This window comes from Chrysemys picta, chromosome 16, assembly GCF_011386835.1.
Source record: "Chrysemys picta bellii isolate R12L10 chromosome 16, ASM1138683v2, whole genome shotgun sequence".
Lineage (NCBI taxonomy): Eukaryota > Metazoa > Chordata > Testudines > Emydidae > Chrysemys > Chrysemys picta.
This window is the reverse complement of record NC_088806.1, coordinates 31,657,328-31,672,213: the sequence shown is the minus strand read 5'-3', so window position 1 is coordinate 31,672,213 and position 14,886 is coordinate 31,657,328. Positions and strand designations below refer to the sequence as shown.

General features: G+C 40.1%; 1 protein-coding gene across 6 annotated transcripts in view; it reads right to left on the bottom strand.

Annotated features, from left to right (window-relative positions):
- The window catches only part of KMT2A (lysine methyltransferase 2A), an 89,390-nt gene that overhangs the window by 50,983 nt on the left and 23,521 nt on the right, over window positions 1-14,886 (bottom strand). For 5 of the 6 annotated variants that reach the window (XM_005299774.5, XM_065570267.1, XM_042851807.2 and 2 more), the window contains one exon: window positions 803-872. The exons of the other annotated variant lie outside the window; for it this stretch is intronic. In XM_005299774.5, the coding sequence (XP_005299831.2) occupies window positions 803-872 (70 nt within the window). The remainder of the gene's footprint in view (window positions 1-802; window positions 873-14,886) is intronic. 6 annotated transcript variants of the gene reach the window in all.

The window sequence follows — 14,886 nt, the reverse complement described above, 5'->3', positions numbered from 1 at the left end:
GAGCCACTTAGGGATCTGGGGCAAAAATCTGTCAAGGATGGTACTTGGTCCTGCTGTGAAGGGAGGGGACTGGACTCGATGACCTTTCAAGGTCCCTTCCAGTTCTATGAGATAGGTATATCTCCATATAATAAAAGATCCAGAGAAAGCTACCCAAGTTCACTTTAATTCAGAGTTTTTTTGTGAAAGTAAATTTAATAAAGACTGCCCAATGTAATTTAATATCTTCAATAAGACTCCAACCCTTATATTTCAGAAGTGAAAGATATAACGTTGTAACAAATAGGAAGATTAAGCAGGTCTAATTTTAGTTCGTCTGTTTCCATTTTTGCTTGCTTTGTCATTGCTCACCACCTCCTCTCATTAATAAAAAAAGACCAGTGGGTTAAAAGGCTCCTCTCACTTTAATTACACTCACTGGAGAGTGAAGAGCAAGTGAAGGACTCCAAATCCACATCAAAAGATCAGGAGGTCAGCCTTATTTCTATTCAAAAATGCTTGACATATCTCCTGTTATACGATGACAAAACTCTAAGAAGCGCTTTATATTGTGAGTGCTGGACCCTGCCAAAGAGCAGATCCTAAAGTAGGACAGCCTGGGCTAGATATGGGTGAAGCACAGACTCTCAGAAACAGCAGTTCTCTAAGTGGTCCACTCAGAGTAGGACAAAAAGACCTACAATTGTTTTCCAGCGAACTCTCGTTAGAATAAGCTATTGCAATAGGAACAGGGAGAGGCAGGACTAAACCATGCAAAGTGACAACATGCCACTCAACTTCCAATCCTATGAGCTAAACATACCTGTGGGAGATTTGGTGGGACTTTGTACTTTGACCTCTTCATCTGAGCCAAAACCTAGGAACTGCTCATCCTGCAATGAAAGTGATTTTTAAAGTTAAAAACATGGGCATGAACTTTAAAAAAATTTAACTACCATCAAAAAATTCCAGGAAAAAAAATCTATTCTATAGCAATGCTTGTTCCTTCAGCAAACCGTGGCTAAAAAGGAAATAGTATCTAGTCATGGGGGATAGCCACAGAATGATCAAAAGAGTTGAGAGGGGAATAAACAGCACATTCGGATGAGAATGTACCTTGTACGACACAATACACTCTTCTCCACAAACTAGAGAGAGAGACCTAACCCGTAGGAACTACACAGTTTACCCTAAGGGCTTGTTGGCACTGGAATGTTTTTTTCAGTATAAGTTTTTCCACTACAATTATACCAGTATAACTATAGTGAAAGAATGTGTCCACACCACTTTGTTTATGCCAACTTAAACTATTTCCCTTCGAAATCACTGTGCCCACACAGCTCTGTGTTTTTGAAAAATAACCACACAGCATTCTGGGCAAATATCCCATGGTGCAATGTTCTGCTGCAAGACCCTACACATTCTGGGATTTTTGTCATGCTGCACTGTGGAAGGTCCACTGGAACCTACTGAAATTCTGGGACATGGGCTCAAACTAAAGTCCCATGATTCCTCTCCTGTCATCCCATAATTTCTACTGTTTTTTGCAAGCCAGCACTATTTTCAAACTGCAGTAGAGGAAACACTACTGAATACCGCAATCTTGAGAATCATTAACACAAACAAACTGCTCCACCAAATGTTTCATCATTCAAACTACTGAATGGCTTTGGATGGGTTGGGAGACAGACACAGTGAGACGGCTAGACGAGGAGAAGGATGAAAAAATTGAGCTGTTACTTTGGCAGGACGTTTTCCTGGAACAGCTTCACTTGAAATACCATTTCTGGGTGTGGCCATCTAGCACTGACTGGTGGGACAGGACAGTGCTGCAGAAGCGGGATGACCAGCAATGGTGGCAGAACTTCAGGATGCAGTAGCTTACCAGTTTGGTGTTGCTAGACCCAACTGTCAGGACTATCATCGTGCTATTGAGAGTGTGCTGCTACCCCAGGGTCATAAGGCTTGCCAGTGCATAGAAGTTTATTAATGGATTGGCACAGTTGGGATCCCCAAGTTATATTGGGGCCATTGACAGGACCCATGCCAGGGTGGACTGATTTCAATCACAGGGATTTCAATCACTAAATTTTAATCATGATTTAAATCAGCAAACAGGAAACCTGGACTTAAATCATTGATCTTAATCTTGTTTGGCATTTTACCTCACTTATTTTCCTACAGAAATGTCCATTCTCATTGGCTGTTCATACTAAACATTAAAATACGTTCATTTGCAACCAAATATAGCCACTAACAAAAAGGTATCAAATTTACTGCAACACTATAGCTTTATATTTATTTAAGCAGTTATATAGCTTAAAATACATTTATTCAGAGTCTTAATTTTTACTTTTTTTTATTATGCAAGAAAGTGATTAATGACATTAGATTTTCTTTTTTTTTTTTTGGGAAACCATGTCAAGCTGCATTTGGATGGAAAGTAGAATTCAATTAAAAATGTATAAAAATAATATTTTAAAATTGTTTTTTAGTAGTTAAATAAAGCTTCCTTAAATGTGCTGGATACATAAGCAAAAAAAGTAAGTTTATCAAAACATGTTTTGCATTTAAAACTAACAGATTTATTAAACAAAAGAAGTCATAACTGTAGTTAGTGAATTGACAGATTGAAGTCAAATGAGAGTTAGGCACCTACCTACTGGTGTAGGCATTTTTGAAGATCACCACGAGGCACCTATTTGCATCTTCAAGTGCCTAAATAACTTTGAAAAGCTTGCCTATGTCCTTCAAGTTTTCCCAATTAGTAGATCCCATCCCCTCCTCTCACCCCTGTTTTTTATTCATAGATTTAAGGAGGAAAAGCAGCTTTCTAGTTTTTTTCAAACTCCCTGTTTCTGAACCTTGAATTAACTAGTCCAAATGAAGAAAATAGTCTTTCTGAATCTGCTTGCTAAATTGAATCCGAAAGTAACTAAGGCAAAAGCTTTCCTGCACAACAAAAACTGAAAATATTTACACGTTTTGAAAAATATAAATACCAGCACTTGCTCCACTGAAAAATTGAAAACAACAGACATGACATTGTAAAGTATTTATAAAGCAGGAGTTGACTTCAAAAGTTAAAGATGATTTCCTCCCTAATTCTGTATATAACTGTACCCTTCAAGTCATTAAAATTTGAGGAGGGCTCACACACTATTTAAATAATTTTAATAAATTATAACAAGCTTAGGTCTTAACATAGATTGACAATTTCAGATTTATTTTTAAACAGTTTATTTTTAAAAAGAAAAATTCCAATTTAAATATAAAAATCTGTATTTATTTTTTTAAATCATCATTTTTTAACCACCCTGCCCCACATTCTTTGCCCCCCACACCAAGCCTCAGAATTTGTCAACAGAAAGGGGTATTTCTCCATGGTGCAAGCCCTGGTTGATCCTTGTGCAAGGTTTACTGATACTGTATTAATGTGGGATGGTTAGGAAAGATCCATGATACCAAGCTATTTAAAACCTCTGCCCTGTTTTCTGCACTGAAAAAGGGAAAATTTTCTCCCAGGTCTACAGACATTAATGGCGCTGTGATTCCTCCTGTCATCCTGGGAGACCCAGCTAACTCTCTGGTTCCCTGACTTATGAAGCCTTACACTGGATAATCAGACAGGAGACAGAAGTTGTTGACTATACCTGAGGAGCTGCTGAATGACAGTGGAAGGTGCATTTGAAAGACTGAAGGGAGGGTAGAGGTGCCTCATGGCAAGGCTGGATGTTTCTGAACAATGTTTGCCTATTGGGATAAGTGCATTTTGCTCTGTTTTTCTCATCATCTGAGAGAGCAAGCAAGAGATCCTCACCAGTGGGTGGGAGAAGGAGGTGGAGACACTTCTGTACATTATGAACAGCCAAAAAGGCTGCCTTTCCACAAGGTGATCCAACTAGTCAGGGAAACAGGGTAAGGGATGTGTTTTGGGCTAACTTTCAGGCCAGGGTGTACTTGTGGAAACCTAGTGTACTGTAAACAAGAAAATGAAAGAAAGGTGTTTGTGTAAAGATATTATTAGGGAGAAGCAATACCTCAATTAAATTTTTCAGCAGAGTTTTACATATTCAAAACCATTATTGATTCATTATTATACTGCAAACTTAAAACCAATGGAACTGTGGCAGAACATGACTAGAGTGCTGAGTGCACACAAGTTTGTGCTTAAGGGCCCACAAAAAAGCAAAGGTAGAAGAGTAGAAACTGTTCGCTGTCCTGGGGCGGAATGGTGTGGGAAGGCCCTGTCATTTGGAGACGTGCAAAGGGGCTCCCCAGTATTCTGGGTTCTCCTCAGTGATCAGAGCCAGGCTAAGTTAGGGTGGTGGCTGTGAATATAGCAACACAATGTTCTCCAGCAGAGCTGTTTGCCTCTCCTTTAGGTCCAGCATCCCTCCTCCTGAACGTCCTTGTCCATGCAGTCTGTTCAGAGCCTCTAAGACTGTTGCAGGAAATCTTCCCTTCCCTCTTCTGCTTTTATGGCCCTCTGATAGGATACAGTCATGAGGTCACTGAACCTGTCCTTCTTTGCCCTCTTTCACTTCCTTCAGAGGTATGCCAGGCATTCAGCAGCTGATAAGACCCCTGTCTGTGAGGGCCACAGCATTTCAGGCACTAGAAGAACAGAGAAAAAGCACAAGTAGTTATTGTCCTAATACAAAATGATAAACTGTTGCTTTTTCACAATTTTAGAACACTATTCCCAACTGCTCTGTCCAGTCTGGTGTGAGCTTGGAGATAAGATGTTTTCTACCCTTACTTCTCCCTTATATAGGGCCCCTGTACCAATGGTGGGGGCGGTGTATGGGCTGGGGGAGCAAACGGGGCAGGTTAGTAATTACACGTGCACCTCTGGAGGCTATGCTTACTCTGAAGGATGTTACCCAAAGGTGTGATCCCAAGAGGCAGAGAAGGATCATGTTCAAAAAGAAAATGAGCAAACCAGGAAGATATGCAGCACTTTTGTTTACCAAAATGATGCCCCCATAGCTGGTACAAGAATTGAAGGGAAGCACACCACCAATATGAGCAGCGCCAAGAACGCTGCATTGTCTTGCAACGTATATATCAAATAGTGCACTCTCTTTGCTTTCAATTCTGTTTTATAACAAAAACTGCAGATGAGCACAGAGAGCACTGCAAAACAAACACCCATGCAGTAATTGGTTTGAACCCAAAGGGTTAACAATGCTGAATGAAAAATAAAAATGACTACTCATTTTGAAATGCCCTTGTAGCCTAATTTTGACAATTTACCTCATACAATGTAAAGGTGGCTAGCAGCACAAGGCCTTGATCAAACTGTGAGCCAAAGTAACTATTCTATTACTTTTTCTCTTTCAATATCTGCTCTTACATTGTATGGGAGGCATGTTTATTGTATTTGAGGTTTTAACTCCGACAGTGCTTCCATCTTGAATGGAGGAAGAGGGCATGGTTCACCATGAAGGATAGGGAGAATCAAACAGCATGGAAAGGGGGTTAGAGAGGCAACCTATTTGACTAGTGGGTGTGTGAGGTGCTAGTTAAGGGAAATAAACCCTTCTGAGCTTGAAATCTCCAGCACAGATGCCATTTTGAGCACACAGAGAGACGAAGGGGAGCTGAGCAGGCAGGGAATGTCCTCCCAACATGGTGATGGTCAGCCTGGACTTGGAACAAAGTTGTTTAAATCCCCCTCTACAGTTGTACTGCAATACATGACATAATACTTACTGGTACAGCTCCATTCCTCAGCAGTTTCAGGCTGGGGCCCCACTTGAGATTCGGGTGGCATCTTTGGTTCCTGGGCCTCTGGCTCAGGGTTGGGTGTGCCAAAGAGACCTTGGCTGTCTGGGAGAATCTCCTTCTGGTTGCTTGGATGCCTTCATTAATCAATTCCAAACTGTCCAAAACCCCAGAGGTGTTCTCCTTTGAAAAAAATCCAGACCAGCTCCTCTTAGTACAGGCAACTATTGGGAGCATTACACGCGGTCCTGTTTTAGTCCATTGCATTCTTGTCGCTTTGTCGGAGGCTTCTTTGCTTTGACACAGCACTGGGCTGCGTCCCAATAGTACTGCTTTTTCCTGCATTTGTTCTGGCAGCCTCTAGTAGATCTTGGCATTCTGGTGATTGCTGCTCAGATGGGCTTGGATGTGCTCCTCTTCCCAAAAGTCAAGAAAGTCCAGGGCCTCCTGATAGGATCAACCAGAAGCATGGCTGCTATAATGGGTATGTGACTCGGTGTGTTAACATGCCACGAGCTGGAATTACAAAGGGGCACACCTGGCTGCATGCCAATATTTAAATAGAAAAAGGTGACATCCAGTCAAGATCACCCCAGAGCTGTAGAGGGTCCACAGGTAAACAAACAGACCAATCCAGGTATGAAACAATGTAGTGTGGGACAGCAACTGGAAGACTGCTAGAAGCAGTATAATTAATCCAAAACAGGGTTGCATTCACACAAATGTTATACCTGTAATACCTCATTCTGGGATAGAGTTATGTTACTTCCTAAGCAGATTACTTAACACAGGTTAAGACACAAGAGAAAAAAAAAAAGTGTGTGTGTGGACACAAGGCAGTTTATACTGAAAAAATGAAATTATATAAAAACTTTCCTGTATAGTCAAGGTCTAAATTTTCAGACCAAAGGAGGACTGGATCAGAGCTGAACTCCCACACAGAGTGAAACCTTTCCAATACAGATTTTATGCTCTATCAGCTCCACGGATAAATAGACTTATGTTCCCTTATATTACCAGTGCCTTAAACTAGGTAATTTATAAGTTCATGTATAAGTTTCTTTGGGTAACAAGAAATGTTTTGAAGCCATGCAAATCTGACCCAGACACTTCTTGGTTAGTAAAAGACCCTCAGGTTTGTCCAAATCTCCTCCTGACAACTATCCACCCCATATGAAAATGGAACTTACCACATCCCCTAAAGTGAATAGGGAAGCAAACACTGATCCTTATGAACATTGCAAGTTACCATCCATTATCCAACTGAGTACACTAAATTGAAAAACAAAACAAAAAAATAGCAAAAAGCCATCTTTGATATACCCTCCCACTGTCAGGATCCTGGACCCATTCCAATCATGTTTCAGGCCAGGACATGAAACAGAAATGGCATTAGTCATGCTTATGGATGATCTTTTGTCCACCGACAGAAAAGAAGGTGTCTATGCTTATATTATTAGGTCTTTGGGTTCCTTGTCACTGTAGACCACAGCCTACGACTAACCCACCCTGAAGAGGTATCGGGTTACTAGGAAAATAGTGAGTTGTAAGTAATCCCTTCTTACAGCTCACACTTGGAAGGTGGTGATGGGCAACTTATCCTCCCTTATCAGAGTGTTCACCTAGAGAGTCCTTTAGACCTGCATATTAGTACCCAATCTATTCAACAACTCCATTAAACTTCTTTGGGAAAATCATGACTTAAACATCAATATACAGATTATACCCAGGTCTTTTACTCACGGACATGGTTAGCCCTATCACCTAACTATTCCCGTCACTGTTTGAGATCAGCAAATGGATGAAAAGCAGCTGATGGAAACTAAACTCAACAATCAGAAGTGGGAAGACTTAAACACTCTGAAAAGCTAGCTACCATACACCTTCCCATCCTCGAGCAAGCATGGACACAATAGGCAACTCAGTCCACAGCCTCAAAGTTCTTCTGGATTCATCCTTGTTTCTAGACATTCAAATAACTTCAGCTGCTGAAACCATCTTTCAACAAGATACACCTCTGACCCGATATAACACGAATTCGGATATAACGCGGTAAAGCAGCACTCTGGGGGGGCAGGGCTGCGCACTCCAGCAGATCAAAGCAGGTTTGATATAACGCGGTTTCACCTATAACACGGTAAGATTTTTTGACTCCCTAGGACAGCGTTATATCGGGGTAGAGGTGTAGTAGTACCCTGTTGTCAGAAAAAATTCTGGCTATATTAATCCACCCCTTTGTGACTCCCAGACTGGATTCCTGCAACTTACTTACTCAGAAATGAGTGCTGCCGCTCAAATAAAGCTCTAATTTGTCCAGAATAGAATACCAGGCCACCTGAGTGATATCAGCCACGGAAAAGCACCTCACTCTAGTGCTCCACGCAGACTGATTTACCATAAGGCAGTGGTTCTTAACCCATGGCGCAATCAGCACACAGCTGCAGCCCATGTAACATCCTCAGGGCCATACAGGTAGTATATATTGTGTGGAGACATCCCACTTAACACAGAGAGCTGCATATACGGCCCACAATGGTAAATAGGTTGAGAACCACTGTTGTAAGGCATCGAGTTACAGGACAGCAGTCCTCATCTTTAAGGTCCTCCATAACAATAGACCAAGTTACCTACAGAAGCACCACCTGCTAAGCGACCAAGACCCCTATCAACAGTTACACTTCGAAGAAACTGTCAACCTCAAGCATAACACATCTGAAAACAAAGGACAGAGCTTTCTCAGCAACTGGCCCAAAATTACTGAACTTTTTTCCACAGATGTTTTTGTTTTAGTATTTTTCTTGACAAATCAACAAAGATAAGTGTTTTTAAAAGAATGACCACAACTCTCACTGCCTTCAGAATGAAATGCATGACTTATTTCTTTAGCCTAGCCTTTCCACAACTGCAACAGAAAAAAAATAGGAGAAAAAAGGAGGGGAGGGGCAACTGACTAAATCACAAGCTAACCAGAGGTGGGCTAAATCTATATTTGGATGGGAGACAACTGAGGAACACCTAGATACTGAAACGAAGGCTATCAATGAATCAGTAGATGGTACTCCTTTTTGAAAAATGCAAAAATACTCCTCCAACATGGCTTGGGGCACTGCTGCTAAGACAGACTTTTTGGACAACATATTAAACAAAAGCCCTATTCATTTGGGGTAATTAAAGATTTCATAGTACATTTCATAAGAGCAGCATGTTGATCCAGGTGTCCTAGCCAAATTCCAACTTGGGCAATTACATTTCCTGCTCTAAAGTTCCTCTGCAGTTTCAAATGATGTGGCACACTCTACTTCCTGTCTTAAACTATTATGTATTGTTGTATGGTGTAATATTCCACCTCAGAGATGGCTATAGTGACCCTCATTGTACAGTTTCTTTAACAGTTTAAGTTTGTAAAGAGCTCTGAGAGTCTTCTGGGTAAGAGGTATTACAAAAACGTAAGTGATTAAAAATAAAAGGTAGCAACGCCAATCAATCACAGAAAAGAAAAATTCTAACAATGCCAATACAGTACACCAATAGCACCATTCACTGAATTAGCTTGGACCACCTCTTAATTTTTAACTTTGCTTGATAAGGAAGCCAAGATGAACCAATAGCAAAGCTTTTTTTTTGCATCTATGGCACAATATTTTGCCTGAAAAACAATACAAAACCTTTTAAAGTTTGTGTCTTATATGTGAAGGAAAAACACTTTCCAGCTCCATTTTTTTTGCAAAGTAGGCAACAAAACCCAGTTGCAACCACTGAAGCATCAAGAGCTTGGTTTTAAGAACTTAAACCACACATATGGACATCAATGTCTGTGAGTTTCTGCTGAAAGGCTGTCAAGCCAGTTGTTTACAGCTACTGTATGCTCCTAACCTGCTTAATTGTCATTCTCAGTAGGAAATGTTTGAGAAAAATCTATGTAAACCGATTGCTGAATGAAACAAAAACATACTAATCTATATTCTTAGGGCCAAATTTTGCCCTGGGACACAAGCATATAACATCAAATGACTTGAATGTGAGATGCATACATATCTGAGGTCAGAAATTGGCCCAACATGCACATATTTTTACTCCAAGAGGCAGACTCCAGATTGTATCTATTTGGCACAGAAATGGGGCGGGGTGAATTAACACAATCCAGGGCTCTAGGCACAACATGACACAGAGCTCCCCGTGGCTTTGTCATATCCCACTAAAAGTGGTGGTGGCAGGGACCCCACTTCTAGAAAGGCAGAAGCACAGGGCTCCCTTCTCTCATCAGGAGTCCCCTCTTCCCCCTGGAGAGGTAGAGGTGACAGCCACAACCCTGTAGTTAGCTCAGAATATGGCGTGTATCTGCTTGAGATGGGTTGACTGGGCCTGCTGCACTTTTCTCCTGCCATATACAAGTCCTACAGTTCCATGGTGGTGTTGGCCTGGCCTCCCACAAAGTGCATCTGAGCGTTAACACCATACTGAGATGCATGCAGCAGTTCAAACATCTCAGTTATTCTCTCAGGCTGTTTGCAAACATCACTAGGTCAGTTGCACTTAGTTCATGTGAACAAGTTTCTACTTACAACCATAAAAGCTAGAGGTTTTGTTTTTTCTTCTTCAAATGAAAGTTGAGTCTGATGTCATCACATAATTCCAGGAGCTGAGGTCAGAGGCTTTATGCTATAGGCTCTTGATGGGAACTGTCGACAGTATTTTAAGAAACCCTTCTGACTAAACATAATCAGCCTAGAAGATGTATAATCTCTCAAAATATTCTGTAAAAAACTAAATCAGAATGAAAGTTTAAATGATTTCTGTATTCTGTCTAGTCACCAGAAATTACATTTTTAAGTTGCCATTTATTACCCAGTTACATAGTTTGCAATGGGAAAATTCTCCCTACAAGTCTTCACACAAGTTACGACATGAAAGGCATGTGGGGGTTAACTTGATAAAATGTTTCTGGAGTCCTTGTGTTTTAAACTCCTTCAGTAGCTGAAACATCCTTCAGCAAGACAAAGAAAGGTCCAACTAAAGGCCATCTCATAATAATGTAGTAAAGAACTGGACAGTTTACGGAATACTATGCAATTTTCTGAACAAAAGCTCATTCAAAATTTTGAATAAAAATGTGTTCCAGTGAGTTGTCTCTTTAAAAAAATTTATGCAAATGAATATAATTTGTATAAATTCTTACTACTGGCTACTCTAAGAATACATTAAGATTTAAGTGAATATTTAAAGGTAGAGACATTCTTTCCTGCCTGGCAAAAATTGCCTCTGGTTTTCAATGCTCTAATTAAATACAAAAAAAGTCACTGCATTCTGTTTTTTGTGTTGTTCTCATGGACTAAGGTGGCAATCTACACATTTCACAGACCTCTGGGAATTTACCAACAAATATACAGGGGCACACTGGTAAATCCATGAACTGCAATACTAATACGAGCTGCAAAGACAGGTACTGTAAATAATGCAAATTATATCCAGAAAGAGAAGGCCCAACACAAAATTTAGATTTCTTAGTTTCAAAAATCTCAGATCTAAACATGGACTCAATACTAGAAAGATATGCTTAGCTCTGATTATGCTGACATTCAAATTTATTTATAATATCTGTATAGGCCTCAAAGTAGCACTGAAATACCAGACTGCCACATAGAAATACAATTCTCTGTATTTTATATTAAAGAGCGCGTGCATGTACACACACACACACACACAGTATTGTTGGGGGGGAAAGGAAGAGAAGAGAAATTGCTAGTTTTTCACTACTACACATTCTCTTTCCAGTGCTGTGGCGGTGATGCCAGGGGAAGGAAGGGGAAAAGGAAAAACACTGGTTAAAAAAAAAAAAAAAAAAAAAAAAAAAAAAAAAAAGCAAAGCTCAACCACTTGCTTCTACAAATACACATCAAATACATTTTCAAAAATATAAAGACAATATTTATTTAAAGATCTAGTTACTGTTTTACCGAAAGAGAAAAACAGGGGTTGTGTGCCTAAATTTAAGGTAGAATTTAGATTAATAAAATTAAACTGAAATCTGAGCAGAGCGGTGAAAGGAATGCTGCAGAAGTGCATCACTCAAGGGCTCATATTTTGCACACAGCACTGCAATGAGCAATAGCCTTGTCATGTCTCTTTTGCCACTCCCCTTGAACACGTGGGGCTCACTGCAAGATGTAAACAATGTTACACAGAACTGACTTAGAAAGGATTAATCCTTCCGGGGAGGGGGGGGAGTGTTCTACAAAACTGACAAAAGGAGTGGGTGTTAAAAATCTACATATTCAACTCCATCAAATATTTTAGCATGTGTTTATGCTCTCCAAACAGAGAATGAGAGAGAGCAAGAGAGAGCACAGAAAAATCACAAGCTACATATGATCAGTTACATTCCAAAACCTATCCCAAAGAGCCATTTGTCCCAAATACATTTTCCTTGATTTAAGGCTGCCAAGAACATAGACACACAGCATTTTCAAACAAACTGTAGCCTAGTACTAAGTGCAGGCAAGAAACCACTTATGCTTATTCTTTACAGACCAGAGCTCCCAAATCCTTAAAGTATTTACAGAGTTCTTTAGATCAAAGTTGTTGACAAACATGAAGGTAGATAGGCAAACTGTGGCATCATGATGGTAAGTGACATGCCCAAGATGAAAAGAAGTTTCTGCCAGATCCAAGAATAGAACCCAGGTGTCCAGACTCCCAACCTTTTCTCTGAACACTAGTCCATATTCCTTTCCAATTTCAGGTAAGAGCCCTAGTCCTCCAGACCTGCAATGTTTCCACAAGTCCCTTCTTTCTTTCCCTTCCTATGTCAATTTAGTTTCACTTTCTACCTCAAAATCCCCATTATCCCCTCCAGTTGCCTCACTTCCTTTCCCTTGAGGCTAAGTTTAGCAAGGACTCCCAATAGCAATGGTCCACTGCTGCCTCCATCCCCCACATTCCCTGCCCACACAGCTTTGATCCAGTACTATTTTATGTCATTTCTGACCTCCCATTCACCTCAGCAATCCAAATTGTGTCCTATTTCCCCCCACTTTTTCCACCCCAGCCACCTACAGTAGAACCCCTCCTCCCGTAAAGTACCACAACAACAACCTGTGGATTGAAGGCACAGAGGCTGTGTCTTGGAACTGAAGGTGCACAGCTACAAGTTGCTGGGTGGGAAAGAATTTCTTATCCAACAGCAATAGGTTGTAATGCTAGGATGAAGAAAAAGAATGAGAATGGAACAACAATGGACCAAAACCCTGAGGAAAGGAGACTGGACAGGTTTCAATCCGTGGAGAACTCTATGCCACGCAGAACCTTGTGATAACAGTGGTATAATGGAAGTGCAGCTCTCCAAATATTTGATCCTGAGGACCACTTTTTAGACTTTTTAAAAAAAAACAAATCAGCTCACTAGGCAGTCTCTCAACCTCCCTACTGACTGGCTCTCAATATTTCGTTCTGCAATATACCTGGAAGGATTATGAACACAATAGTTGATGGCCTACAGTTCAAGAACCATTGATATAGAAACAGTAGAATTGGACAAAAACATAGTCCTTGCTAGCACAGTTTCAACCATTAGGTGGACTGGGCTAAAGATAAATAATATTTTAAGACTGATGATAATAGCTATACTTCAAGGACTCAACTTCCAATGAGCTATTTTAAAACTGAAAAAACAACAGAAAAGAGGTCTTACTGACTTTTGCTCTGATACAATCCAGTGTGGTTTGCCCATCAGGAAACTATGCAAGAAGCATACCACAATACAAAACACAACGTAAATGCACAAAAGTATTTGCAGAAAAAAAGCAAAAAGTACAAAGATTTATTTACATTATTCAACAGAAGATTATGCCCAACCACAAAGGCAAAGAAATTCAGAGTTTAAGCTAAAATAATACCTTATTCCAAACCCAAACTGCCTGGCAATTGTAGCATATAAGGCATGTAAAGTCATTCTCTGTTGGTAGACCATTACAAGTCCCAAACAGGGCGAGATACCGAATATCATTAAATATTGTGTTATCTGAACACTCTTAATTTGTATGTTGTTTTTAAATAACATTAAAAATCTAATCATAAACATATAAACCACTCCTGTAATGTTCTGAGAAGGAAAAAGCCAAAACTGTACAAATCCAGCCTCCATGAAAATATACAAGACCCAACCTGTCAAGAAGTGCTGATGGACACAACTCATAACTTTATAAGGGCTCCTTTTGTTTCAATGGAGTTTCTGTCCACTAAAAGTCCTTGCAAAATTTCATCCTTGATGGAAACATCCTTGATACTAACTTTTATTTAAAGCTCTCACTCCTATAATTGGAAATAATTCATAAAAATCACTAAGGGGCAAGATGTAATGTATCACAACACACTGCTCTGGAGTAAATGCTTTCACCCACCTAGTGCTGAACCACATGAATGATTCATACCTTTTCTTATTTTCTGAATCAGAAAAGGTGACAGCTGTTGATTTCTAATTTCACATAATAAATCCCATAAAAAAATGCCTTTGAATCAGATTTTGCATGTATCCCTTCTTAAAACAGCCACTTTCAAGGTGATAAAGTCAGATTTCCCAGCCTCCATTTTGGTTCAGAGACCTATTTGGCCATTTGCTTAACTGGCTCCTTCCTTGAAAGTGGGCCACGTATCATATCTTGTAAGAATCCAGCATACATGTTATAGGCCAACCATAAAACCAATAACCTCCATGTTCTGATGTAGATGGTGAGTCACTAAGATGACAAAGAATGTAATACTTTTTCAGCACTCACCTCGAAAGGCAGAATTTTGTGCATCTGGTTATGACTTTAGGCTGAGATTTCAGACTCCATAAACTAAACTGTATTAAAGACCAAGGAACATGCAGTCGGGAGAAGACACCAAGGAAAAACCCAAGAGCTGTAGTGACTCAATACGCAGCCCTCTTCTCAGGGTCGGTAGTGTAATGGTGCCCCCACAACGATGCTGTGTGGCATGCTACTTGGCCAAATCCAACTCTCATTTTTATACTCCGCCTATCGACGTTTCCCTAGTATAGTTTTAATTGGATACATTACTCTTCACTTCCCCTCCCCCTTTTAAAAGTTATTGTGCAGAATGACTACCATAAAGTGGCTACTATATTTATATTTCAACTGAGGATGAAGTGGTCCTTAGGCACATATAAATACTTTGCAA